At 50.1% G+C, this 26,859-nt stretch overlaps 2 protein-coding genes and 5 non-coding genes across 11 annotated transcripts; 4 read left to right on the top strand and 3 right to left on the bottom strand.

Annotated features, from left to right (window-relative positions):
- Positions 1–109: 109 nt before the first annotated feature.
- Positions 110–4,556, bottom strand: TMEM107 (transmembrane protein 107). Of its 5 annotated transcripts, none has more exons than XM_016932459.4 (5): positions 3,831–4,556; positions 3,590–3,657; positions 3,388–3,488; positions 2,148–2,244; positions 110–1,901 (listed from the first exon to the last, which is right to left on the bottom strand). In XM_016932459.4, exons 1-5 carry the CDS (start codon positions 3,915–3,917, stop codon positions 1,832–1,834), a joined length of 423 nt encoding a protein of 140 aa, XP_016787948.1. In that variant the 5' UTR covers positions 3,918–4,556; the 3' UTR covers positions 110–1,831. The 5 variants fall into 5 exon arrangements, with proteins under 5 accessions (XP_016787948.1, XP_016787950.1, XP_016787947.1 ...); XM_016932461.4 differs by having other exon boundaries at positions 2,169–2,244; positions 3,831–4,073; XM_016932458.4 differs by having other exon boundaries at positions 3,388–3,506; positions 3,831–4,053.
- On the bottom strand, positions 1,085–1,218 carry LOC112206142 (U8 small nucleolar RNA). Its single transcript, XR_002940344.1, has one exon. It is a non-coding gene; the product is annotated as a U8 small nucleolar RNA (small nucleolar RNA).
- Positions 4,557–13,987: 9,431 nt separating the features above from the next.
- TRNAW-CCA (transfer RNA tryptophan (anticodon CCA)) lies at positions 13,988–14,059 on the top strand. Its single transcript has one exon. It is a non-coding gene; the product is annotated as a tRNA-Trp (tRNA).
- Positions 14,060–14,495: 436 nt separating this feature from the next.
- On the top strand, positions 14,496–14,577 carry TRNAS-GCU (transfer RNA serine (anticodon GCU)). The gene has a single exon. It is a non-coding gene; the product is annotated as a tRNA-Ser (tRNA).
- A 211-nt stretch (positions 14,578–14,788) lies between these two features.
- TRNAT-AGU (transfer RNA threonine (anticodon AGU)) lies at positions 14,789–14,862 on the top strand. Its single transcript has one exon. It is a non-coding gene; the product is annotated as a tRNA-Thr (tRNA).
- Positions 14,863–15,221: 359 nt separating this feature from the next.
- On the top strand, positions 15,222–15,295 carry TRNAI-AAU (transfer RNA isoleucine (anticodon AAU)). Its single transcript has one exon. It is a non-coding gene; the product is annotated as a tRNA-Ile (tRNA).
- Positions 15,296–15,974: 679 nt separating this feature from the next.
- Positions 15,975–26,809, bottom strand: BORCS6 (BLOC-1 related complex subunit 6). The gene is made up of 2 exons (XM_016932457.4): positions 26,651–26,809; positions 15,975–20,097 (listed from the first exon to the last, which is right to left on the bottom strand). Exon 2 carries the CDS (start codon positions 17,768–17,770, stop codon positions 16,697–16,699), a length of 1,074 nt encoding a protein of 357 aa, XP_016787946.1. The 5' UTR covers positions 17,771–20,097; positions 26,651–26,809; the 3' UTR covers positions 15,975–16,696.
- Between the last annotated feature and the right edge of the window lie 50 nt (positions 26,810–26,859).

Raw genomic sequence — 26,859 nt, 5'->3', positions numbered from 1 at the left:
AAAACAAGAGATGGATGAAGTCACCCGAAGAGCAGTGATCACCAGCACTTACGGGGCAAGCAGAAGAGACAACCCAGTATTATGTCCCCAGTAACTGACACACTGCAGGTACTCAATAAGTATTTATTGAATTAATGTAAGAAGGAACAACCAGAACAGTATAATAGTAGGCAAACCAGGTGAACCACTGTTTCAAAACTAAGGGAGAAAAAAGTGCAAAAGAGGGGAGTGGGAGAAACGCGGTGGCTCATGCCTGTATCCTAGCACTTTAGGAGGCCTAGAGGCCTAGTGGGGAGGACGGCTTGAGCCCAGGAGTTTGGGACCAGCTTGGGCAACACAGTGAGACCCTGTCTCTATAGAAAATTTTAAAACTTAACCAGGTGTGGTGGTGCTCACCTGTAGTCCCAGCTACTTGGGAGGCTGATGCAGGAGGATCATCTGAGCCTGGGAGTTTGAGGCTGCAGTGAGCCATGATCCCACCACTGCACACTGCACTCTAGCCTGGGCAACAGAGTGAGACTGTCTCAAAAAAAAAAAAAAAAAAAAAAAGAGGGGGGTGGTCAACATACCATATGCTGAAGAGAGGTCAATCTCAAGTCTGAAAAGTGACTCTGGATTTGGGAAGAAGTCATTGGTGATGATCAGTTTCTTGGGGGTGTACTGGTAGATTTTTAACAACCAACTCTCCAAAAACAAATGTATCCATGTATATACATCTGCGCCGTGCACTCCTGCCTTGGCGACAGACCAAGACCCTACCTCAAGGAAAAAGAAATACAGTTCCTATTGAATACCATCCTGAAGGCAACCACCATGTGCACAAGACTACAGATATTTACTGATGTACAATGTTTCTGAGAAGTGAGCGCTAAAGTTATCTAACAAAAAACAATGAGTCCATTTGTATTACTTCACTACCTAAATTCCAGAAAACAAAAACCAAATCACAATTTTCAAGAACAAAAAAATTTAGAAAGACTGCAAAATAGACACACAACAAAATTATCACAGTCACAACTTCATAACTACACTTACAGATGTCTGTTACTCAATATAACACAAATGAAAATGATCGTCAGAAAGAATCAGAAAGGAGCAATCAGGGTGTTGCAAGTCCTGATTACGCAGAGACGTTAATCACGTTTCATGCAACTCCAATCATCATGTTCTAATCTGCCCTCCGAAGGAGGAACAGGTAAGGATTATCCTACCTGACGATACACACAAAAAGCCGACATTCCGCACTCAGTGAAAAAGATTCCGTTACAAGCTAGGGTGAGTTCATAACGCGTTGGTATGGCAACCCTATTGTTTAGCGTCCTTCCAGTTGTTTTGCCATATTTGCTCGCACATTTTTAAAAATTTTTTTTTCATTCGGCTGCCGAAAAGGAATAAATTACTTCTTCCCAGAATGCTCCGATCAGTTACGTGCCGGACGCTCTAACTGTACGCACTTTCTATTTACATATCTCCGCCCACTCCCTTCCGCCAGGCACCTACCGTAGTAACCAAAATAGAAGCGATACCAAGTATCTTACGGTCTGCAGGACTAGAAAACAGCGTGTGTTTTTTTTATTCAGTAGTTCAGCCATCTCAATTGTCCCCTAAAACTGTATATAAGTCTTAATGTTACTACAAAACATATTTTATTACAAAGCACTAAATACAATGCGGATAATCCCAGACTCAAGACGTAATTATTCCAACACATATCCTCCAGCAGAAGCAGTTTCCGAGGGGAAAACCGAAGCCTATGCCTTCCTTCTTCCAGGAATACGAAGCGGCCCTTGCCCCTGTAGCCTTCGTCCTTAGGTTCCCGTCATGAAGGTAATCAGAAGGGTTTCTTTTTCAGCCCAAAGACGGTGACGAATAAAGCCATTTCAGTGACAGCTGGAAGGGCACTACCAAGGCAAGTGGTAGATTCAGAAACCCTTTCAATATAAATACCCAAATCTCCAAACCAGAGACCCCACCTCTGAAAGTGTAGGGCAGGTGGCATGGGGGTAGGGGATGAAACTTTAAAAGACTACAGGATGTTGAGTGGATCTGGTATCTCACACATGGAGGAAAGGGCTGGGTAGGGGAAAAACCTTCAGGTTTAGGGCCAACCTTCCTCCCTCATCCCCAAATATTGGATGCTACCACACCTGCAGAAGACAAAAATGTACCAATACGTAGTGCACTCCCAACGCTCGAATATGAAGAAGGACAGGGCCACGGATGCACTACAGTGAGCCCCAATGGCTTGGGAAGGCACCAGATTAAGGAAAGTCTTTGGATCGACAGACAGTGATGGGTCAGAAAAGGCCAGTGGTGGGGCTGGCATCTGTATTCAGGTTCATCCCTTGCTCCCTCACCATGTTTCAAGGGCTAGAGTCAGCAGCTCTGACTTCTGAATTTCAGGACAGTCATGTGAGGAGAGACCAGAAGTGACTGCACAGATCGGACCTCAGGCTACCCTACCCCTTATCTGTGGGCCAGCCTGGATCCTTCAGATGAGAGGTAAGAGTAGGCTCTCCTTCTGCTATGCCACAAAGGAGTGCTGACAGCGACTTAATATGCGCTGGAATCAGCCTCCAGTGTCCTGGTCCTCCTGGTCCACAATTCTCTGACCCATGTGCCTCATCTCCTTTGTCTCTTCTGAGTTCCCAGTGCTCGCTTCCGTTGCCTCTTCTGAGTTCCCATTGTGCTTTATATCTTTTGTTTGTTTTTTGACAGAGTCTTGCTCTGTTGCCCTGGCTGGAGTGCAGTGGCACGATCTCAGCTCACTGCAACCTCTGCCTCCCGGGTTCAAGCAATTCTCCTTCCTCAGTCTCCTGAGTAGCTGGGATTACAGGAGTGCGCCGCCACGCCCGACTAATTTTTGTATTTTTAGTAGAGACGGGGGTTTCACCATGTTGGTCAGGCCGGTCTCGAACTCCTGACCTCAGGTGGTCCACCTGCCTCGGCCTCCCAAAGTGCTGGGATTACATGCGTGAGCCATCGCGCCCTGCCTGTGCTTTCTATCTTCACACACTTCTATAGCACAGTGCTTATCACACTGAATTACAGATTTGTATCTACCTCCTCCTCACGGTAAAAAGAAACGGTGGGGTTTTTATTATTCCTATTATTTTTGTAGACATGGGTTCTCACTATGTTGCCTCCTGCCTGCGCCTCCCACAGTGCTGGGATTACAGACGTGAGCCAACATGCCTGGCCAAAAACTGTATTTTACTCTCATTTTGGGATTTTAAGTGCCTAGTAAACAGCAGGATTTAGCACATGGTTGAAGATCTTTGAACTGGAAGGATTGGCTACAGCAGACACTACTATTGTGTCAGGTGGCTGAAGGGAGTCCTGATAGAAGTGGGTCGTGTGGGAAAGGTGGGCAGGCAGAAAGGATACAGATGAGGCTCTGGGTGCTGTTGAACATGGAGACTCCTGAGAGGAAACCGGCCAGCTCCACTGCAAAGAGGCCCAGGGTGACAGAGAGCGCGGCCACCAGCCTGCAGAGAGGAAGTGGACTGGCCCAGGCCTTTGGACTTATTCTAAGACCCCTCCACTCCCACCACCTCTTCGTTCTGGCCACCCCGTCCCAAGAGCTCACTGAATGTCCTGCTTGTCATACTCCTCGGGGGTGAACGTGAGAGGCAGGCAGGCCTGTATGTTGCTGTCCTGGGAGCAGGGCACAGGAAGAGAAGTGAAAAAGGGGCAGGCTGCAGGGCAGGCCTGGGGGCGGCGGGAAACAAGAAAACCCAAGAGGGTAAGACACTGGGAGGGGGCAGGGTAGGACTAGGACCACTCAGAGATGGGAATGGGGACGGATTGAGTGCAGCCGTGGGTCTTACCCGGGACCAGAATAAGGTGATGACGACCACCAGATGCGCCAGGAGCGTCAGGAAGCGAGAGGGCACAAGCCCTGAGACCCGGCCCATGGCCCTCGGGGACAAGGGCGGCGGTCTCTGAGGCTGGAAGTTCAGAGACAGCGACTCCTGAAGTCTCCCCGCAAGCCGACAAATCTAGACGAACGCCTCCTTCCCGCCCGCTCAGGCACCGCCCAGTTGCCTTGGTAACCGTGTACGCGGGCTCGGCGCCGCGTTCTCGGAAAACCTCGCGAGCAGTACATTCTCCGGCTGCTGCGGGTCTCTCAGGGCCAGCGAAGGTCAGGGGTACCCGAAGGCGCTTCTAACCTAACGGCTGGGTACCCGCGCGCAGCCAGGCCCTTTGTTCCTCAGAGGGTGCGAGGTGGCACAGCCCCGCAGCGCCCGATCTGCCCACGCAGGGCCGATGAACGGAAACCCACCCTGGCCTAGCTTGGGGACACCAATGCTTCTGCTGTTGCCCACGCCGGGAGCGGCCCCCAGCCCCAGCTACGCTGCCCAGTTGTGGATCACTTGAGACCGCTGCCACCACCACGCCGGGCTGAGTTCCCCGCCATGCCGAAGACTCAGACCCGCTCCCCTTCCCCTCCTCTGCATGCCTTTAGCTTCCCACCAAGCTGGGCCTGAGAAACAAGGGACCCGAACCTGGAGAGGCCGGTGTTCCTGGACTGCTCTGCAGTCACAGATTGTCACGGAGCCCCTGGTTGTCTGAGGACCCCAGGCCTGAACCTTCCTTGAGGAAGACTGATTTCTTTCAGACTACTTTGCTCAGTTTGGTGAGGGATTTGCAGAGTGCAAAAAATGGCCAGCGTCCTTAAACTAGCATGGGGATAAGAGCAGAGCAAGGTGGCTGGAAAGGGTGGGAGTGGACGAAGGGAATGGGACAGTCCCTGCGTCTCTGGGAGGCTTGGAGCCGGCTGGAAGGGAAACTCAACTCAGATTTCTTTGTCTCTTGGAGGTGCTGGGCCTCCGACATTGCCCAGCTACAGTCCAAGAAGCTCTTATCATCGGCGACCTCATGACCTTTGGGCCTCAGCGCAGGTCCCTGCAGATCTGAAAGTTCTTTAATTGCTGAGTCAAGTCCCATCCTCAAGGAACCTCCCGGCCCATCTCCCAGGAGAACAATCTCTTCCCACTCCCCACTCCCCATCTCAGTGCTTTTAGCCAGTCTAAACTACAAGCCCAAGAGGCATTTCTCATTCCTTCAACAAATATTTTTATATGTTTATTGATCACCTAGTAAGGGTATTCTAGTCAGGGAGATCAACAATAGACATGCAAACAAATAAATCCGTAAGATAATAGGCGCTACAAACAGGGAAAAGCGGGCTGTGCACTGTGGCTCACACCTGTAATCCCAGCGCTTTAGGAGGCCTAGGAGGGCGGATCACCTGAGGTCAGGAGTTCGAGACCAGACTGACCAACATGCTGAAACCCTGTCTCCACTAAAAATACAAAATTAGCCGGGCGTGGTGGCGCGTGCCTGTAATCCCAGCTATTCGGGAGGCTGAGGCAGGGGAATCGCTTGAACCGAGGAGGTGGAGGTTGCAGTGAGCCGAGATCGCGCCATTGCACTCCAGCCTCTGCAACAAGAGCGCAACTCCGTCTCCAAAAAAAAAAAAAAAGAAACGCTAGAATTATAATTCTATAAAAATAGGGCATTTATAATTCTATTAAAATAGAGCATTTATTTTGTTTTATTTTATTTATTTACTTTTTTTGAGACGGAGTCTCGCTCTGTCTCCCAGGCTGGAGTGCAGTGGCGCGATTTCGGCTCACTGCAAGCTCGGCCTCCCGGGTTCACGCCATTCTCCTGTCTCAGCCTCCTGAGTAGCTGGGACTACAGGCGCTCGCCACCATGCCCGGCTAATTTTTTGTGTTTTTAGGAGAGACGGAGTTTCACTGTGTTAGCCAGGATGGTCTAGATCTCCTGCCCTCGTGATCCGCCAGCCTCGGCCTTGCAAAGTGCTGGGATTACAGGCATGAGCCACCGCGCCCAGCCGGACATTTAACCTTAAACTTTATTTTAGAAACTTTGGCCAAAAATTGGCCGGGAGCGGTGGCTCACGCATGTAATCCCAGCACTTTGGGAGACCGAGGCAGGGAGATCACCTGAGGTCAGGAGTTTCAGACCTGCCTGGCCAACATGGTGAAACCTCATCTCTACTGAAAAAAAAAAAAAAAAAGTTAAAAAGTTAGCCAGGTGTGGTGGCGCCCGCCTCTAATCCCAGCTATTCCAGAGGCTGAGGGAGGAGAAGTGCTTGAACCCGGGAGGCAGAGGTTGCAGTGACCCAAGATCGTGCCACTGCACTCCCGCCTGGGAAACAGACCAAGACTTCGTCTCAAAAAAAGAGAAAAGAAATAAAAAGAAAATGCACTCTGGGACCAGAAGCAAAAGCCCATGCCTGTAATCCCAGCACTTTGGGAGGCCAAGGCGAAGTATTCCTTGAACCCAAGACTTTGAAGCCAGTCTGAGCAACATAGTGAGACACCTCTCTCTGTTAAAACAATAATAAAGGCCGGGAATGGTGGCTTACGCTTGTAATCCCAGCACTTTGGGAGGCCGAAGCGGGCGGATCCCCTGAGGTCAGGAGTTTGAGACCAGCCTGACAAACATGATGAAACCCCGTCTCTATTAAAAAAAAAAAAAAAAAAAAAAAAAAAAAAAAATTAGCCGGGCATGGTGGCACACACCTGTATTCCCAGCTACTCGGGAGGCTGGGGCAGGAGAATCGCTTGAACCCGGGAGGCGGATGTTACAATGAGCCGAGATTGCGCCACTGCACTCCAGCCTGGACAACAGAGCAAGACTCCAACTCAAAAAAAAAATATATATATATATATATACACACACACACACACACACACACATATATACATACATAGATATCTTTTTAATAAAGTTTTAGGCCGGGCGCGGTGGCTCACGCATGTAATCCCAGCACTTTGGGAAGCCGAGGCGGGTGGATCATCTGAGGTCAGGAGTTCAAGGCCAGCCTGGCCAACATGGAGAAACCCCGTCTCTACTAAAAATACAAAAATTAGCCAGGCATCGTGGCACTCTCCTGTAGTCCCAGCTACTCGGGAGGCTGAGGCAGGAGAATCTCTTGAACCCACGAGGTGGAGATTGCAGTGAGCTGAGATCACACCACTGCACTCCACTCTGGGTGACAGAATGAGATTCCGTCTTAAAAAAAAAGTTTTAAACAATAAACATTAATATTTTCGGAGTCTTATATTGTATTATTAAGACAAGAAATTGGAAAAAAAAAGTAATGATTTATAGGATTGAGGGTCCCTAAAATGTTGAACTCCTATATATTGAAACTATGTAATGACATTTCCATATAAACCATCTCTTTAAAAGACAGCACAGCCTTTTCTTCATATTGGAGACAATGTAATCACCAAAACTTGCTTTTATCCCCATGAAATAAAATATTGTGATTTTCTAAACTTTACTGAGGAGTTACTATTATTATTATTATCTTTTTTTTTGAAAGGAGGTTCAACAAAGTCTCTCTTTGTTTTTTTTAGGCAGGGTCTTGCTCTGTCACTCAGGATGGAGTGCAGGGGTATGATCATGACTACAGTGACCCTCGACCTCCCTGGCTCAGGTGATCCTGCTGTCTCAGCCTCCGGAATAGCTGGGACTACAGACGCACGCCACCATGCCCAGCTAATTTTTGTATTTTTAATAGAGACCGCATTTCACCATGTTGGCCAGGATGGTCTCCATCTCTTGACCTCGTGATCTGCCCGCCTCAGTCTCCCAGCACCCAAAGTGTTGGGATTACAGGCGTGAGCCACCGTACCCGGCACCCCCCCCTTTTTTTTTTTTTTTGAGACAGAGTTTTCACCTTTGTCGCCCAGGCTGGAGTGCAATGGCATAATCTCGGCTCACTGCAACTGCCGCCTTGTGGGTTGGGGTGATGCTCCTGCCTCAGCCTCCCTAGTAGCTGGGATTACAGGTGCCCGCGACCATGCCCAGCTAATTTTTGTATTTTTAGTAGAGACGGGGTTTCACCATGTTGGCCCGGCTGTTCTCGAACTTCTGACTCCTGACTTCAGGTGATCCACCCGCCTCGGCCTCCCAAAGCGCTGGGATTACAGGCGTGAGCCGCCACACCCGGCCAGTTCTTTTCTTAACTGTTGGACCCCTTCAAAGTTCTGAAGATAGTTTCAAACCTCCCTGCTCTCAGGATGGACAAGGAAACCCATTAAGTTTTCTCCTTTGAAATGACCCCCATTGCATTTGATTCCTAAAATGAGTGATAGTAATGACACCTAATTTACAATGAGAGATGAGCTTCCTGTATTCTCCAATGCAGAAATTACAGCATAGCAAGCATTCAAACGTTCTTAGGAGACAAGATAAAAAGACTGAAGGTTCAGCCTGGGCAACATGGCAAAACCCCGTCTCTACAAAACAATACAAAAAATTAGCCAAACATAGTGGTGCACACCTGTAGTTCCAGCTGCTTGGGAGGCTGAGGTGGGAGGATCACCTGCACCCAGGAAGTGGAGGCTGCAGTGAGCCATGATCACACCACTGCACTGCAGCCTGAGTGCCAGGAGTGAGACCTGTCTCAAAAAAAAAAAAAAAGACTGACGAACTCTCCATGCTTTTCTTCCCTCTGTCTGCAACTTACATGCATTTTCGACCTAGACCTTCAGAGGTGAGCTCCCCCAGTGAGAGATTCATCAAATATAACTGTTCACAGATGAAAGAAGTTGTCATAGGCCAAAAGTGAGGAAAATCCAGGACCTGCTTTTGCAAGGTTTTCCAAGGTCTCTGAATAGAAGGAAGTGAAAGAGTCAGCTACATGAAGATCTAGGGAAACAGCATTCCAGACAGAGGACATAGCAAGTGCAAAGATGGTGAGAACAAGCCAAGTGTGTTTGTTGAACAGTAAGGAAGGCAGCATTTCAGAAACCTAGTGATGGAAGGGGAAGAAAAGTTCAGTGTGAGGTTCGTTAGGTAAACAGGGGCCAGATGAAGCCAGGCCTTGCAGCTACAGGGAGGGACATGGTCAGGTTGGTGTTCTAGATGATGACTCTAGTTGCAACATGGATAATGGATTTTAAGCAAATTTTATTTTTATTTATATTCTTCTTCCATTTTTTTTCTTTCTTTTAAGCAGATTTTAAACAGAAGGCTAATAATTATCCAGAAGAGACAGGATGAGGCTTGGACAAAGGAGGTGGAGGGTATCAAAAGATATTTAGAAGATAAAGGAAGTCTGGACTTGGTGCTGTGGGTGAGTGGGAAAAAGGGAGGGTCAGGATGGCTGTTAGATTATGGGGGCTCTGACAGCTGGAGGTCTGAGGCATTCTGCTTATAATAGGCCTTCTGGGCCAGGCGCAGTGGCTCACGCCTGTAATCCCAGCACTTTGGGAGACCGAGGCAGGCAGATCACGAGGTCAAGAGATTGAGACCATCCTGGCCAACATGGTGAAACCCCATCTCTACTAAAAATACAAAAATTACCCAGGCATGGTGGTGTGCACCTGTAGTCCCAGCTACTTGGGAGGCTGAGCCAGGAGAATCGCTTGAACCTGGGAGGCGGAGGTTGCAGTGAGCCGAGATCGAGCCACTGCACTCCAACCTGGCGACAGAGTGAGACTCCGTCTCAAAAAAAAAAAAAAAAAAAAAAAAAAAAAAATAGGCCTTCTGCATAGGGGACTTACTATATAAGTAACAACGGGGTAGTCACATTTCATGTCCTGAACTGATAAACAGTGAGTAGCCTGTCCTGTCATTTTCCATGACCTTGGTTCACAGAAGCCTGCCCTATAGAGACGCTGTTTCTGCCTGCTCACAAAACTGATATTTAGAGCCAGCCAGTGGCCATAGGAGGTACTGCTGTTGACGAGGTGTCCCCCCCAAGTGACTACTCACTCCAGGACTGGGACCCGCAAGTACTAAGATTTGAACTCTTAATAAAAGGAGTTAAAAATCGTTTTTTTTTTTTATCATGGACAAATTCAAACATGACAAAATAAAGAAAATAGCCGGGTGTGGTGGCTCATGCCTGTAATCCCAGCACTTTGGGAGGCCGAGGTGGGCAGATCACGAGGTCAGGAGTTCGAGACCAGCCTGGCCAACATGGTGAACCCCAGTCACTACTAAAAATACAAATATTAGCTGCATGGTGGCAGGTGCCTGTAATCCCAGCTACTCGGGAGGCTGAGGCAGCAGAATCATTTTAACCTGAGAGGTGGAGGTTGCAGTGAGCTGAGATCGTGCCATTGCACTGCAGCCTGGGTGACAGGGCAAGACTCCTTCAAAAAGAGGGGAGGGGAGGGGAGGGGGAAAGATGAGGGAGTAGGGAGAGGGAAGGATGGGGGAGCCGAGGGGAGGGGAGATAATGAACACTTCTATTCTGCTTCAACAATTATCAACACATGACCAACTTTGTTTCAGGCATACCCTCCCTCATAGCACACACCAGGTTATTTTGAAGCAAATCCTAGACGTCATCAAACAGTTCAAATTGCCCAAGTGTCTCCTACATACTTCTTTTTTCTTTTACAGTTTGTTTGAATCTGGGTCCAAATAAAGTCCACACATTGCACCTGGTTGTCACGTCTTGCTCATCTTGGGTCCTGCCTCCTCCCTACCCCCTCACCTCCTTTCTCCTTCTTTTCTTTTCTTGCAATTTATCAGTTGAAGGCATTGAGCCATTTCTGGGCCTTATTCTTGTGATGTGATTTAACACGTTCCTCCATGCCCTGCATGTCCTGTAAACTGGTTCTTAGATCCAGTGGTTGGTTAGTCTCACGTTCAGTTTTCTGGTAAAAACACATCATGAGTGACGGTTTGTTCTCCTGATTCCATTGCATCAGGACGCCTGCTTTTCCCTGTTTTTCTAGTGTTTAGGCTGAGCATTGGGTTCAGGTGTAGTCAGACTAGGCAACAATTATAAAATTCCCCGTCCGTTTTTCACCTAATGGTTTAGTTGATCATCACTGCCTATCTCTATTATTTCATTAGGAGTTGCAAAATTGGGATGTCCTAATTCTGTCATTCTGCAGTAAGAACTTGCCATCATCAATTTGTTTACCATGAGATACAGGTCATACAGGAAAGGCAGGATAAATGTGTGGGTTTTTTCTTATGATTTACCAGTTTTCAGAAAAATGAGTTGGTTCTCTAGCATCTTGCAAAAGTAATTAGTTGTTTTTAATATCATTATGAACTTGTACATTTTAATATCTTTTGTGTGTTTCAATCCATTGCAGTTATTCTTTTTGATGTTCAAATTGTCCCAATTTTGGTCGGTGGGAGCTTCTTCTGGTTGGTGCCTAAGCTTTCTTTCTTTTTTTTTTTTTTGAGACGGAGTTTCGCTCTTGTTGCCCAGGCTGGAGTGCAATGGCGCGATCTCGGCTCACCGCAACCTCCGCCTCCCGAGTTCAAGAGATTCTCCTGCCTCAGCCTCCCAAGTAGCTGGAATTACAGGCATGCGCCACCACACCCGGCTAATTTTGTATTTTTAGTAGAAACAGGGTTTCTCCATCTTGGTCAGGCTGGTCTAGAACTCCCGACGTCAGGTGATCCACCCGCCTCGGCCTCCCAAAGTGCTGGGATTACAGGAGTGAGCCACCGTGCCAGTCTCCGTCTCCGTCTCCTCCTCCTCCTCCTCTTCTTCCAGACAGAGCCAGACTCCATCTCAAAAAAAAAAAAAAAAAAAAAAAAAAGACGATTATCTGACTATTCGGGTGGCAGGGAGATTAGAGAGGAGCCTGCTACAACAATCCAGCAAGAGAGGCTGAGGGGTTGTCAGTGGGATGGGGAAGGATGGTTGACAGGGGGATTATTGAGGAAATGGAATTGACAGGATGTGGTGACTGGAAGTAAGACGGTAGGGGGAGGGAAGAATCAAGGATGCATCCCCCAGCCTGGGCCTGGCCACTGTCTGGGAGTGCAGAAAGACTGGAAGGAAGTATGGCAGGGTCAAGTGAAGGTATCAGCAGGCACTACACATCTGAGTCCAGAGGTGGGAGCGAGATTCAGGAGCCCTTAGCAAGCAGGAAATAGCTGAATCCGTAGAACATGTGTAGCATGAGGAGAGAAAACCTTACCCGAGGAAAACCAGGATTTACAGGGAGAACAGAAAAAGAGATTGGAGCTGGGCGCGGTGGCTCACGCCTGTAATCCCAGCCCTTTGGGAGCTCGAGGCGGGTGGATCATCTGAGGTCAGCAATTCGAGACCAGCCTCTCCAACATGGTGAATCCCGGTCTCTACTTTAAAAAAAAAAAAATTAAATTAACCGGCACCACGCCTGTAATCCCAGCTACTCGGGAGGTTGAGGAAGGAAAATCGCTTGAACCCGGGAGGCGGAGGTTGCGGCGAGCGAGAACGCGCCACAAAGCACTCCAGCCTGGGCGACAGAGTGAGACTCCGTTTCAAAAAAATTTATAAAAGAAAAAAGAAAAAGAGACTGGAGCGGGGAGCCAGTTAGGAAGGGCCAGCAGACTAGTGTCAAGACAACCATGGGAAATGAGGCTCATGGAGAAGATGTTGCCTGGAGTCGGTTAAGGCCAGGCCTGAGAAAGCCTGTTGGCTTTGACATCTCTGTGGTCCCTGATAACTTTCGAGAGAGCCACTGTGTAGAAATTTGGCTTGGATGGAAAGGAATGAGATACAGGCAGGACCTCTTGTGCCATCTCGGCCTATTGAACTCCTTTCATTCTTCTAGAAACAGCCGGGCGCTGTGGTTCACGCCTGTAATCCCAGCACTTTGCGGGGCCGAGGCGGGCGGATCACGAGGTCAGGAGTTGAAGACCAGCCTGGCCAACATGGTGAAACCCTGTCACCACTAAAAATACAAAAATTATAGCCGGGCGCGGTGGTGGGCGCTGTAATCCCAGCTACTCGGGGGGCTGAGGCAGACTTGCTTGAATCCGGGAGGCGGAGGTTGCAGTGAGCCGAGGTCGCGCCGCCGCACTCCAGCCTGGACGACAGAGTGAGACTCCGTCTCAAAAAGACAAAACAAAACAAAACAAAAACAGAAAAACAACAACAAAAAACTTATGTTGGCCGGGCATGGTGGCTCACGCCTGTAATCCCAGCACTTTGGGAGGCCGAGGCGGGAGGATCACCTGACGTCGGGAGTTCGAGACCAGCCTGACCAAGATGGAGAAACCCCCGTCTCTACTAAAAGTACAAAATTAGCCGGGCGTGGTGGCGCATGCCTGTAATCCCAGCTACTCGGGAGGCTGAGGCAGCAGAATCTCTTGAACTCGGGAGGCGGAGGTTGCGGTGAGCCGAGATCGCGCCATTGCACTCCAGCCTGGGCAACAAGAGCGAAACTCCGTCTCAAAAAAAAAAAAAAAAAAAAAGAAAGAAAGAAATACTGATGTTTGTGGTGGTCAAAATTAGAACAGAGATTGCCTCTGGCAAGGGAGGAGTGGGGATCCGTAGAGAAGGGACAGACATGCAAGAACCTTGAGCGAGGGAAATGTCCTATATGCTTTTAAAGAGTTGTGATTTGCGCAGGTGTATGTATTTGTCAAAACTCATCAAAATATAGACAAAATTTATGTGCCCTCCAACAGTTGAGATACCGATACTTTTCAAAAGTTTTACATACCGATCTCAGAGCTCTTCCCTGGACCGTTTAAATCAGAATCTCCGAACCCGGGGGTTGTGCGTGGGTACATTCGAAGTCTCCGCAGGCAGTTACAAAAGTGCAACCGGGGAGGAGACCTGCTGCTGGGGGAGCAAATCTCTTCCACTTCAGGTGCCCTAGGCTCTGGCACTGCTCTGTCACGTTCCGTCTGGTTCCCATCCTTCCATCCGTTTCTAGGCAGGTCCGTCCCCACTGGGCTGTAAGCTTTGGGATCCCCTGGCGATCAGCTCGGGACCCTCTATCTGGGCGTTGGCAGGACGCCGGGGGCCGGGAGGGACAGACCGCTAAGCCTGGATCCCATAGTCACTGCCCTGGGATGCCACTAGCCCGGCTCGTCCTATAGGGCTGCTCGGCGAGCGCAGATACGACCCCGCAGCTGTTCAGAGGGGCAGAAATGCCCTAGGTGCCCATCCATGCCTCGATTCATGACCCTGGCCTCCTGGGCGCACAGTGGTCATGGGGAGACCTGAGCTGCCGAGTGGCCGGCCGACCTCGTGGCGCAACGGTAGCGCGTCTGACTCCAGATCAGAAGGTTGCGTGTTCAAATCACGTCGGGGTCAGCGGCTATTTTTCTTCTGTTTTCATTACCCCCCTTTATTTTAAACTACGGTCGAGCTTCGGCGTTCAGGTCATTGAAGAAGCAATATCTCCTTGGGGCCTGAAGGAGAGGGGTTTCTGGAAGTTCCAAGGCCGCCTCGTCTGGACAGCCCAACCATCGCGCGGGGATTTTTGCGATGGATCCGGGTACCGTAATTCTGGGCGGACAACGCGGGTCCTAAGACAGGAGCAGTTCTAGACCTCTCAGCAGAGGGAGGAGGGTCGGGCGATCACGCATGGAAGAAGTCGGTCTCTGATCTACGAGTTCTCTTTCCAGTGCCGAGCGGATTCCTTCAAAATGTGCAGCCTTCACGACGTAGGCGAGCCCCACCTGCAGGAAGTTCAGGTCCCATAGATGTGAGACGCGGAGGGCAGTCTGAACAGCGAGGGTTGTGTGTAGACGAGGTGGCCGAGTGGTTAAGGCGATGGACTGCTAATCCATTGTGCTCTGCACGCGTGGGTTCGAATCCCATCCTCGTCGGCTAAGGAAGTCCTGTGCTCAGTTTTGTAGCATCAAAACTAGGATTTCTCTTGTTACCCCAGTCGCTCCCTTCAGTTTTCGTGTCTTTCCCAGCTGCATCCATCCTTTCCTCATTTTCCTATGCAGCCGACTTTTTGTGACATCTTTGTATTCATTCTCTGCAATTCAGCTGACCTGGCCAAGGAAATAAGATCCTAAGCGCCCTTCCGGCGGCGCCGTGGCTTAGTTGGTTAAAGCGCCTGTCTAGTAAACAGGAGATCCTGGGTTCGAATCCCAGCGGTGCCTCCGTGTTTCCCCACGCTTTTGCCAACATTAAACATCGTGAGGACAGTTGCAGAAACTCATAACTTCCATCCTACATGGTTTAATCACGTACCCATCTATCCTCTCCCGGTGCATCTGCCACACGCTGTTGGGTTTTTTGCCCTTCGTGCACATGGTACTTGCGCCTCGACCTGCAGTTACACCAGTCGTATCATCTGTACTTGCCAGTACTGTCTGTTACTCGTCTAGGTGCTCAGTTAGTCAGTGTTTGTGTTCTGTTTTCATTTCTCATAAAGCAGTCCCACAACTGAAGGTTTTTCCCGAGAGAACTGAACAGTATTGTAACTAAATAGATTTATTTCAAAGTCTTCGTAAAGACTGGCCGGTTAGCTCAGTTGGTTAGAGCGTGGTGCTAATAACGCCAAGGTCGCGGGTTCGATCCCCGTACGGGCCAAGACTTAAAACTTTTCGAAAGTACGATTACTGCACTCCGTTTTAGAGCCAGGTAACGTCTCTGGGGAAAAACAGCGCCACATTTCCAATCCCAGAACAGGGAGCGTATTGGAGCGCATTCTAAAGTGGGCGTGTCTTGAAAGGAAGGGATTGAGAGAAACCGGGGTTGTTTCGTGATCTTTGCTTCTACATCTTATGGCCACAATATATGGCTCCTGAACTTACTGTGTGAACTGTAAACAAAAGGCTTTGGGACAAATTTGTCTCAAACCACGTGGCACTGATCTGCAGAGTGTGGGAAATGGTCAGGAATAGAGCTGACAAGTGTTCCCAGTCTTCCCCCAGAGGTAAAATGTCCGTCCAATCCACCCAGCCCCTGCCTATTCATGAGGACCTGAGAAGACAATTTCTTCCCCTTCTCTTCTAGAGCATCTTTTTTACGTTTCTGTGGTTACCGGATCTCTGGGCCCCTGTGAGTGATTATCTGTGTCCTCACATTTCCCCTCAGACCAGATGCTTAAGAGCAAGAACCATATCTTTCCCCACGGAGCTTGAGACATCTCCACCCCCACCCCACTCCCAGCACCAGCCCCAAGGGAGCTGCGTGAACAACACCGACCCTCATTCCCATTCCTTTGGCTTATTAATCACTGCAACCCCACACAGACTCAGCCTCAGCCTTCGCAGCAGCAGCACTTTAATTCCACAAAAACTCAGAAAGCCAAAACTGATTAGAACACTCCACAACAGGTGAGCTTCAAAACCAGCAACATTCTACCTGAACCCTGAGAGCAGTGAGACGCCTCCCACCTCACCCCCTCCGCCGTGCAACCCATTCCTCCTAGCTGCACGCCGGTTCTGGCTGGGGAAGTGGTATGGTAGAGGGCCAGAGGGCAGAAGCAGAAGGCTCTCCATCAGCAGGGGTGCATCTTTGCCTGCGGGGTGTTTGGCCAAGGACGGCACAAGCTCCCACAGCCCCTGGCACCTGAGATGTGGCCACTGGAGTCAGGATAGCCACAGTGGGGGCTGGGGCTTCCTCTGTCCCTTTCTCCTGATTACATGTGGGAGTCACGTCCTCACCTTCAAGCAGACCTAAAGCCCTGTGTTCCCAGGGCTGGTGCTCTAGCTAGGGAGGAGAGTTGGGAAGAACAGGGTAGCTACAGATGGCCAACTGAATACAAGCAGAGCAACATCCCTTCCCACCAGGAGAGCCGTTAGAACTTCCCCACATACACCAGCCTAAGGCCCAGCGAGTGGGCACGGGCCAGCTGAACGCATCTGGAAGAGCCTCCAACACACAGGCCTCCCCTCAGTGGGCACTTCCCACCAGGACTCCCTGAAGAGTCCTTAGGGTCCTGCTGGGCCCTGCCCTGGCCAGGCCCGGCCTCTCTTATCCTCCTGGTCACTTGCACAGGGCCTCCAACACTTCCAGAGTACGTCGGATATCCCGGACTTGGCGCGCCAGCCCCTGAACCGGCTGCAGAGCCCGCTCCAGCTCCTCGCAGCGCGCCAGCAGGGTGTACATGCCCTTGATGCTCATGTCCACGGCTTCACCTAAGGAGTCCACAGCATCGCGGTAGGTCTGGATGCAACCCACGCTCAGCGCCGTCAGCTCCTGCACCGCGCCACCCAGACCGCGAAGCAGACGGTCCACCCGGCCTCCCAGCTCCCGACTCAACCGCTCCAGATCCCGCAGCACCTCGGGGTCGATGGGGGGAATGGCCGGTGTGGGTGTGGGTGCAGGCGCTGGGCAGGGCCGCGCAGGGGCAGAAGGCGGGGGTGGAGGGGCGCCGCTCAGACGGATCTTGAGTTGCAGGTTGTTGGCGACAAAGTGGGTAAGGTCGCCGTGGCGGCTCACTGTGCCTTCGAGCTCCAGGGGACTGGAGATGGTGGCGCGGCGTCCGCCGCCCGCGCCGGACTCGGCACTCCCTGAGGACCCGGCGCCACCGCACGCCTCGCTCAGCCCGTCCAGGCTGCGGCTGTCCTGAAGACGGCTGGAGAACGAGCGGCCGGCTCTGCTGCCCGCGGCCGCCTCCTCGTCGTTGTCTTCCTCCTCCTGCTGCTCAACATCCATCCCGCCGCCTGGTCCCCCTCGACGGCAGTCCCTCCCGGAGGCGGGCTTGCCCTCGGGCGGCGCCGGGTTCTTGTGCCGGGAGGACAGGGAAGGTTCGTGCTCTGCACCCGGCGCCCCCCTGCGGCTCCCGGCCCCAGACGGCGTCCCTTGAGAGCCGGGCTCGTTCTCCAGAGCCTCCCGTTCCGGCCGGTGGACGACGCCGCAGCTTGACGTCTTCGGGGACGTCCTGGGGTGGCGGTTCGCGCCCCCAACGTTCTCGGCCTCTTCCTCCCCGGACACCCGGAGGCCTGCGGGCGGCTCAGAGGACGTTCGGCCCGGCCCGCCGCCAAAGACTAGGGCCTGATGTTCCGCTACAGCCAGAAGGTCCGTCTCGGGCCCGGGCCGCCCCCGAGACGACTCCATACTGCAGGTGGGGGCCGCAACGGAGGAATTGGTTCGCCCCGGCTCCGGAGGCAGTGGCTGCGCCTTTAAGGGGCGTTGGTAGAGGCGCGCCGATTGGCAGCGGCTGACAATGGTAAGGACAGGAAAAGCATTTTGATTGGTCGCGGCGACCAGGAAGTCCCGGAAGAAGAGCTGTTACTGCACAGCGGAACACACGTGAACGCCGGCAGGGTGGAGAGAAGGAGGTGACAGCTGCTCCCATCGCCCCGCCCTTTCTGAAAGCTGATGAGGCAGATCTTAAAGACCAAGGTCCTCAAATTCCTGAGTCCCGAGGGGTGGGGCTCAGATTCTTTCTGCCTGCAATTGTACCCCCCCCCACAGTGATTGCTTAGCAAAAATACCAAGTGGGGAGCCCACTTGGGGTTCCTAGAGAGGTTCTTAGGATGAAAATGGCATATCCTTCTTGGACCATCAGGGTTGAACCTAGTTGACTAAAAAGAAGGAAACCAGAGGTCCAGCATGAGCATGAATGGTTTGCTCTATCTTTCTTGGTTAACAGACCTAACCACTGAACTGCTCAGAGCAACCCACTGTGGTCAAGGCAGCGGCCTCTGGGCTTTCCTATGCGTTTGTCACTCTTGTTCTGTGTCTCTTGCCCCTTTCACATTGAGGGGTCTCGCCCCTTGGAGGATGGCGTGTGATTTTGCCACGAGGTAAAATATTCAACAAATGAAATGATCACAAATTTTGATATGTGCTATACAGGAAATAAAGTGTTATGATTGAGAATATAACTGAGCAGGCACTAGTTTAGATAAGGGGTCAGGAAAATACCTCTTTGGTGAGACTTTTAACTAAAAAGAACCAAAAAGACGCAGCCACCCTCCAGGCAGAGAGAAGAAAACGTGAGCTACCTCTCAGAGACAAAGAAGTCTTGACGTATTCAAGAAACTGAGGTGAGGGGGCAGGAGACATTGGGACTAAAACAAAATCAGCAAGGTAAGGGGAAGGATTTCAAGCCAAGGAGCTGAACAGGCAGCAGGGGCCACGTCATGCAGGGGGTCTTGTAGTTCTTGTTAGGGAATGGAGATTTCCTCTAAATGCAATGGTGCAGCGACATTGGAAAGGTTGTACATTGCAACACATAGCCAAAGCTTGGAGACATCAGTATTTTTATTTATTTATTTAGAGACAGAGTCCCACTCCGTCACCCAGGCTGGAGTGCAGTGGCGCGATCTCGGCTCACTGCAACTTCCGCCTCCTGGGTTCACGCGATTCTCCTACCTCAGTCTCTCAGGTAGCTGGGATTACAAGCGCCCGCCACCACGCCCGGCTAATTTTGTATTTTCAGAGAGATGGGGCTTCACCATGTTGGCCAGGCTGGTCTTGAACTCCTGGCCTCAAGTGATCCACCCGCCTCAGCCTCCCAAAGTGCTAGCATGACAGGCGTGAGCCACCGTGCCCGGCCAGACATCAGTATTTAATAAAAACAGTTTGCTAACTCTCCTTAGCTGACAAAGGATGTGGTTGTTTTTTCCATTTGGATAGAGAGATGTCTTGAGGCAGTGTCATGCCAGCATTCAGAAGTGCAACTCCCCAGAACTTCCCAGCACTATTATCCCCAGGTGCCTGCCGGGGTCCTAGCCAGCCAACCCTAATGATAGTAGCTCAATCTTTCACCACGCCTGAGGAGTCCACAATTGTCAGCTGTCTGTATCTTATAGTCACCTGCAGCTTGACAAAACCTGTCATTCCTTTGCTCTAAAAAAAAAAACCTAAAAAGCTCATATATAATTGGGCTGGGTAGGTAGATATTCTTTAGAAGATGGGAGGACTTCCCTTGAGAATGGGAAGCTGAGCACAGGAAGAGAGTGATGTGATGGGATTCATGTTTAGGGATTACTGGCTGTTGTAGAAAATGTTTGCAAGGGAGACGGTAGACCAGTGAGGAGGCGGTTCCAAGTACCAGGTGATAGTAGCTCAGCCTAGCATGATGTGGATGGATGCATTCTAGATGTATCTTGAAGGTTTTAGCGGACAAATGGGCTACCCATCGTCTCTCTGTGTAGGGGAAGCTCCTCACTCCTCAACTCCCCATTCCCTGATGTGTTGGTGCAATGACAGCCAGGAACAGGCACGTGACCCAAAACTGGCCAATTAGAGTACTTCATCCTTCTGACTGCAGATTGGCTCAGGGGAGGGCACATGACCCAAGGTATGACCAGTAAAAATCCTCCACAGTGTTGTTTGTTTCTAGCTTTGTGGAGAGTGTGAGACGCCTTTCTGTTCTCTTGAGAGCTCAAGCTGGGTATCAGCTTGTCCATCTTTCCTGTCCAGGAGATCGCTGTCTGTAGAAGGAAAGAATGAGGCTGATAAGGAAGAGAACCAGAGACAAAAGATGAAGAGGCATGAGTTCTGAGAGCGTTTGAATTCCTGTGCCAGCCTGAAGATAGCCCCACCTTTATCCTTCCTGTGATTTGGTTCCTTGCCCCACCCCTATCGCACCACCTCCCCCGCAAAACCTTGTTTCTTCCTACGGTGACTTCTGTCTCAGTAAGTGGCAACTCCATCTTCCCAGTGGCCAAGGCCAAAAACCTTGGAGTTGTACTTGACTCCTCTTTCTGTCATAATCCATGGCCAATCCTTTAGGAAATCTTGTTGGTTCTGCTCGAAAATACATCCAGAATCTGACCACTTCTCATCCTTACCATTGTTTCTGCCCTGGTCCAAACCACCATCATTTTTGGCCTGGATAAATGAAGTTGCTTCCCGAATGGTCTCACTTCTACCCTCACCTCTCTCTACAGTCTATTTTCAATAGAGAACCAGAATGATCCTTTAAAAATGTAAATTATCAGCCGGGCGCGGTGGCTCACGCCTGTAATCTCAACACTTTGGGAGGCCGAGGTGGGCGGATCACGAGGTCAGGAGATCAAGACCATCCTGGCCAACATGGTGAAACCCCGCCTTTACTAAAAATACAAAAACATTAGCCCGGTGTGGTGGCGCGCACCTGTAATCCCAGCTAATCTGGAGGCCGAGGCAGGAGAATCACTTGAACCCGGGAGGCGGAGGTTGCAGTGAGCCGAGATTGTGCCACTGCACTCCAGCCTGGCAACAGAGCGAGACTCCGTCTCAAAAATAAATAAATAAATAAATAAATAAAATTAGCCAGACATGGTGTTGCACACCTGGAGTCCCAGCTACTGTGGAGGCTGATGCGGGAGGATTGCTTGAACCCAGAAGGTTGAATCTGCAGTGAGCTATCATCGGACTATTGCACTCCAGTCTGGGCAACAGAGCGAGACCCTATTTCAAAAAAAGAATTAACTGATTAGGTTAAGAGTTATGCTCCTCCTGGAGCTAGGGATGGGTCAGTTCCTTCCAAATTCAAACAGTTGCGACATAATGGGAAGGCAGGAGGGGCTGTCAGGAGGCTACCACAGTGTCCACTACAGTGGGGTTCAGCAAAGTATAGCCCAAGGGCCAAATCCAGCTCAACACCTGTTGTTATACGGCCATGAGCTAAGAATGCTTTTATGTTTTTATTTGTTTGTTTCAGACAGAGTTTCGCTCTTGTTGCCCAGGCTGGAATGCAGTGGCGCAATCTCAGCTCACTACAACCTCTGCCTCCCAGGTTCAAACAATTCTCCTGCCTCAGCCTCCCAAGTAGCTGGAATTACAGGCATGTGCCACTACATCTGGCTAATTTTGTATTTTTAGTAGAGATGGGGGTTTCACCATATTGGTCAGGCTGATCTTGAACTCCTGAGATCAGGTGATCCATCTGCCTCAGACTCAGTGCTGAGATTAAAGGCGTGAGCTACCCTGCCCAGCTGTTGAAAATAATCTAGAGAATATGAAAGTTGGCTGGGCATGGTGGCTCACACCTATAATCCTAGCACTTTGGGAAACCGAGGCGGTTGAATCACTTGAGGCCAGGAGTTCAAGATCAGCCTGGCCAACATGGCAAAAGCCCTGTCTCTACAAAAAGTACAAAAATTAGCCGGGAAGCCGGGCGTGGTGGCTCACACATGTAATCCCAGCACTTTGGGGATGACGAGGTGCGCAGATCACCTGAGGTTAACAGTGCCAGACCAGCCTGACTAACATGGTGAAACCCCGTCTCTACTAAAAATACAAAAATTAGACGGGCATATTGGCGCGTGCCTGTAATCCCAGCTACTCGGGAGGCTGAGGCAGGAGAATCGCTTGAACCAGGGAGGCAGAGGTTGCAGTGAGCCAAGGTCGCTCCATTGCACTCCAGCCTAGGCGACAGAACATTTCATCTCAAAAAAAAAAAAAAAAAAAAGCTGGGCGTGGTGATGTGTGCCCATAGTCCCAGCTACTCGGGAAGCTGAAGCACGAGAATTGCTTGAACCCAGGAGGCAGAGGTCGAAGTGAGCTGAGATCACACCACTGCACTCCAGCCTGAGCAACAGAATGAAACGCTGTCTCCAAAAAAAAAAAAAAAAAAAATTCAGAGTCTATAAATTTTTATTGGAACACAGCTATGTTCATTCACTTATGTATTGTCTTTTTTTGTGTGTTTTATTGTTGTTGTTTTTGAGACACAGTCTCGCTCTGTTGCCCAGGCTGGAGTGCGGTGGCACCATCTCAGCTCACTGCAACCTCCGCCTCCCGGGTTCAAGCGATTCTCTGCCTCAGCCTCCTGAGTATCTGGGACTACAGGCATATGCCACCACACCCGGCTAATTTTTTTATCTTTAGTAGAGACAGGGTTTCACCTTGTTGGCCAGGCTGGTCTCAAACTCCTGACCTAAGATGATCTGCCCAAAGTGCTAGCATTACAGGCATCAGCCACAGTGCCTGGCCTCTAACAGCATTTTATTTTATTTTGTTTTATTTATTTATTTATTTTGAGACGAAGTCTCACTCTGTCGCCCAGGCTGGAGTGCAGTGGCATGATCTCGGCTCACTGCAAGCTCTGCCTCCCGGGTTCATGCCATTCTCCTGCCTCAGCCTCCCCAGTAGCTGGGACTACAGGCGCCCGCCACCACGCCCGGCTAATTATTTGTATTTTTAGAAGAGACGGGGTTTCACCGTGTTAGCCAGGATGGTCTCGATCTCCTGACCTCGTGATCCACCTCGCCCCACCTGGCCCACCTCGGCCTCCCAAAGTGCTGGGATTACAGGCGTGAGCCGCTGCGCCCAGCCCCCAACAGCATTTTAAAATATTGTTTTTAGAAAGTAAAAATTTCTATGTATGGGCCAGGCACGGTGGCTCACGTCTGTAATCCCAACACTTTGGGAGGCCGAGGCCGGCGGATCACCTGAGGTGAGGAGTTAGAGACCATTCTGGCCAACATGGTGAAACCCTGTCTCTACTAAAAATATAAAAATTAGCTGGGTGTGGTGGCGCATGCCTGTAATCCCAGCTACTCGGGAGGCTAAGGCAGGAGAATCGCTTGAACCTGGGAGGTGGAGGTTGCAGTGAACGGAGATCATGCCATTGCACTCCAGCCTAGGCAACAACAGTGAGACTCCATCTCAAAACAAACAAACGAAACAAAACAAAACAAAATGTCTATGTATATTAATGCAATTGGGAACAGCCCATGTTATACATAAGAAATGACTGTTATTTCCATCTTAAAGACTCACAAAAGGCCGGGCGCAGTGGCTGGCTGGGTGCCGTGGCTCAGGCCTGTAATCCCAGCACTTTGGGAGGCCGAGGCAGGTGGATCACTTGAGGTCAGGAGTTCAAGGCCGGTCTGGATAACATGGTGAAACCCTGTCTCTATTAGAATCGCTTCAACCCAGGAGGCGGAGGTTGCAGTGAGCTGAGACAGCGCCACCACACTCCAGCCTGGGTGACAGAGTCTGTCTCAAAAAAAAAAGACTCACAAAAATACAAAAATAACTTGGCCAAGGTCACATGGCTAATAAGCAATGGTGAAGGAATTCAAAGTGAGATATGCTGACTCAAAGTGAAAGCTCAATCATCCACAGGTCTCACCCCTCCATAGGCCACAGTAGGGGAGGGGGTCAGATTACCCACCCTCAATGTTGCCAGTGCCCACATTACTTCACAGAAGTAGAGAGAAATTATCTGCCGACCTATCAGGGGAACAAGCAAGGCTGGATATCATTTCTGCTTTCTTTTTTTGGCATCATCCATTCAGTGGGAAGGTAAGGTGATCATCAAGTCCCAAAAATGAACAAATGCCCCAGTCAGCTATGCTCAGCATTTAGAAGAATGTCAACTAGGACAGTTTTCTCCCCATACCCCAGGGCATCAGCCGTTGTATTGTCTGTAGGGCTTGTTGAGTGGGATGGGGGTGGAATGCAGGTTTTATGTGGCATGTAGAATTATGCCATGGTTTTACATTACATTTGGGGATGGCTCTTGCTCTGGATACTTGGAATTTTCACGTGTGAGGAGATGATGTCTTTGTTTTCTTTTCTTTTTTTTTTTTTTGAGATGGAGTTTCCCTCTTGTTGCCCAGGCTGGAGTGCAATGGCCCAATCTTGCTTCACTGCAACCTCCACTCCCGGGGTTCAAGAGATTCTTCTGCTTCAGCCTCCCAAGTAGCTGGGATTACATGCGCCCGCCACCACGCCCGGCTAATTTTTTTTTTTTTTTTTGTATTTTTAGTACAGATGGGATTTCACCATGTTGGCCAGGCTGGTCTTGAACCCCAGACCTCAGGTGATCCACCCGCCTCGGCCTCCCAAAGTGCTGGGATGACAGGCATGAGCTGCCGTGCCCAGCCGAAGTCAGAGCTTTAGTGATGGAAGTGGAAGAGCAGTTAGAGAGGAGCATCCATTGGTGGGGAAGGACCAGAACTCTTAGGGCAGGGCTTCTGAACCCCTCAGAACCACCTGGGGAGTTAAAAACGACATGGATGCTCCAGCCTCAACCCAGATCAATGAAATCTGAATTTCTTAGGGCAAGGCCTGGGAGTTTTTTGTTTTTTGTTTTTTGTTTTTGAGACAGAATTTCGCTCTGTCGCCCAGGCTAGAGTGCAGTGGCACGATCTCAGCTCACTGCAAGCTCCGCCTCCTGGGTTCATGCCACTCTCCTGCCCCAGCCTCCTGAGTAGCTGGGACTACAGGCACCCACCACCACGCCCAGCTAATTTTTTTTTGTATTTTTGGTAGAGACAGGGTTTCACCGTGTTAGCCAGGATGGTCTTGATCTCCTGACCTCGTGATCCACCCGCCTCAGCCTCCCAAAGTGCTGGGATTACAGGCATGAGCCACCGCACCCGGTCTCCTATTTTCTTTTTAAGTCCTTCACATGCTTCTAATGTGCAGCCATTGTTGATAACCCCTGAAGATAGGACCTTGCCAGCCATGATAAGGAGTTTCGATTTTATTGTAAATACACTGAAAAACCAAAGGAGGGTTTTGAACAGAGGAATGATATGCTCTGACTTTGACTGTTGGGGGAATGGACTCAAGGAGGCAGGAACAGAAGAAGCAGAGAGAATAGTTAGGAGGTTGTTATCACCCAAGCCAGAAAGGATGGTGGCTTGAACCAGCATAAGAGTGATGGGGTGTGTGTGTAATAAAGGTGGGCCTCTCCATGGATTTGGTTGGCAATAAGAAGAGGTGGAAGATCTGGGGAGGTGAGGAAGAAAAAAGAGAGAAACCAGGAATGATTTCTAGGTTTTTGACCCAAGTAACTGGGTGCTAAATGATAGTGCTATTGACTGAGATGGGGAAGTTACAACTTTTTTGATTGGGTGGGCACTGAATTAAGAATACTATTTTAGGCCAGGCGTGGTTGCTCCCGCCTGTAATCCCTGCACTTTGGGAGGCCAAGGTGGGGGGATCACCTGAGGTCAGGAGTTCGAGATCAGCTGGGCCAACATGATGAAACCCCCGTCTCTACTAAAAATACAAAAAAAAAAAAAAAATTAGCTGGGCATGGTGGCATGTGCCTGTAATCTCAGCTACTCAGGAGGCTGAGGGAGGAGAATCGCTTGAACCCGGGAGGCAGAGGTTGCAGTGAGCCGAGATCATGCCACAGCACTCCAGCCTGGGCAACAGAGCAAAACTCTTGTCTAAAAAAAAAAAAAGTACTATTTTAGGCATGCTCACTTTGAGAAGCCTATTAGATTGCCAAGAATGTGTTAGTCTCAAGCTTGATAGGGACGTCAAGGTGAGAAATACAAATGTGGGAGTCGTTATTTAAAACCATGGGCTGGGCCGGGCACAGTGGCTCACGCTTGTAATTCCAGCACTTTGAGAGGCTGAGGCGGGTGGATCACCTGAGGTCAGGAGTTCAAGATCACCCTGGCCAACATGGTGAAACCCCTACTGAAAATATAAAAATTAGCTAGGCACAGTGGCACGCGCCTGTAATCCCAGCTACTCGGGAGGCTGAGGCAGAATTGCTTGAACCCGGAGGGCGGAGGTTGCAGTGAGCTGAGACTGTGCGACCGCACTCCAGCTTGGGTGACAGAGCGACTCCATCTCAAAAATAAAATAAAAATAAAACCATGGGTTTGGCACAGTGGCTCAAGCCTATAATCCCAGCACTTTGGGAGGCCGAGGTTGGAGGATCGCTTGAGCCCAGGAGTTCAACACCAGCCTTGGCAACATAATAAGACCCCATCTCTACAAGAGAAAAAAAAAATTACCCGGGTGTGGTGGTGTGCACCTGTGGTTCCAGCTGCTCCAGAGGCTGAGGCAGGAGGAATGCTTGAGCCCACAAGTTCAAGGCTGCAGTGAGCTGTGATCACACCACTGCACTTGAGCCTGGATGACAGAGTGAGACCCTGTCTCAAAGAAAAAAAAAAAAAAAGAAGAAGAAGAAGAAAGAAAGTCGCGGCCAAAGATTTCATATTTGATACCCAGATTCTTGTGTTCCTGGAAACCAAAGTTTCCAGTATCTGAGAAGTCAAGAAAAAATAATTCATACTCCCATACCTTTGGACCTTTCTCCAGGATTTCTTCTGCCTTGGCCCCTGGAACTGTGCAGTCAACAGTAATCTTTTCATTTCTCCTGAAAACAAAAGATCTGACAGTGCATCTAGTTTTGGAAAACACAGGGGTCTGGCCTGTGAGTTGCTCCAACACCTTGGCTGCCCGTGTCAGTCTATCGTCACTCTTCTCCACACGGATATTGAGGCAGAGCT

This window comes from Pan troglodytes, chromosome 19 (assembly GCF_028858775.2).
Source record: "Pan troglodytes isolate AG18354 chromosome 19, NHGRI_mPanTro3-v2.0_pri, whole genome shotgun sequence".
Lineage (NCBI taxonomy): Eukaryota > Metazoa > Chordata > Mammalia > Primates > Hominidae > Pan > Pan troglodytes.
The sequence above is the reverse complement of the archived record's forward strand: the minus strand, read 5'-3'. Positions and strand labels throughout refer to the sequence as shown.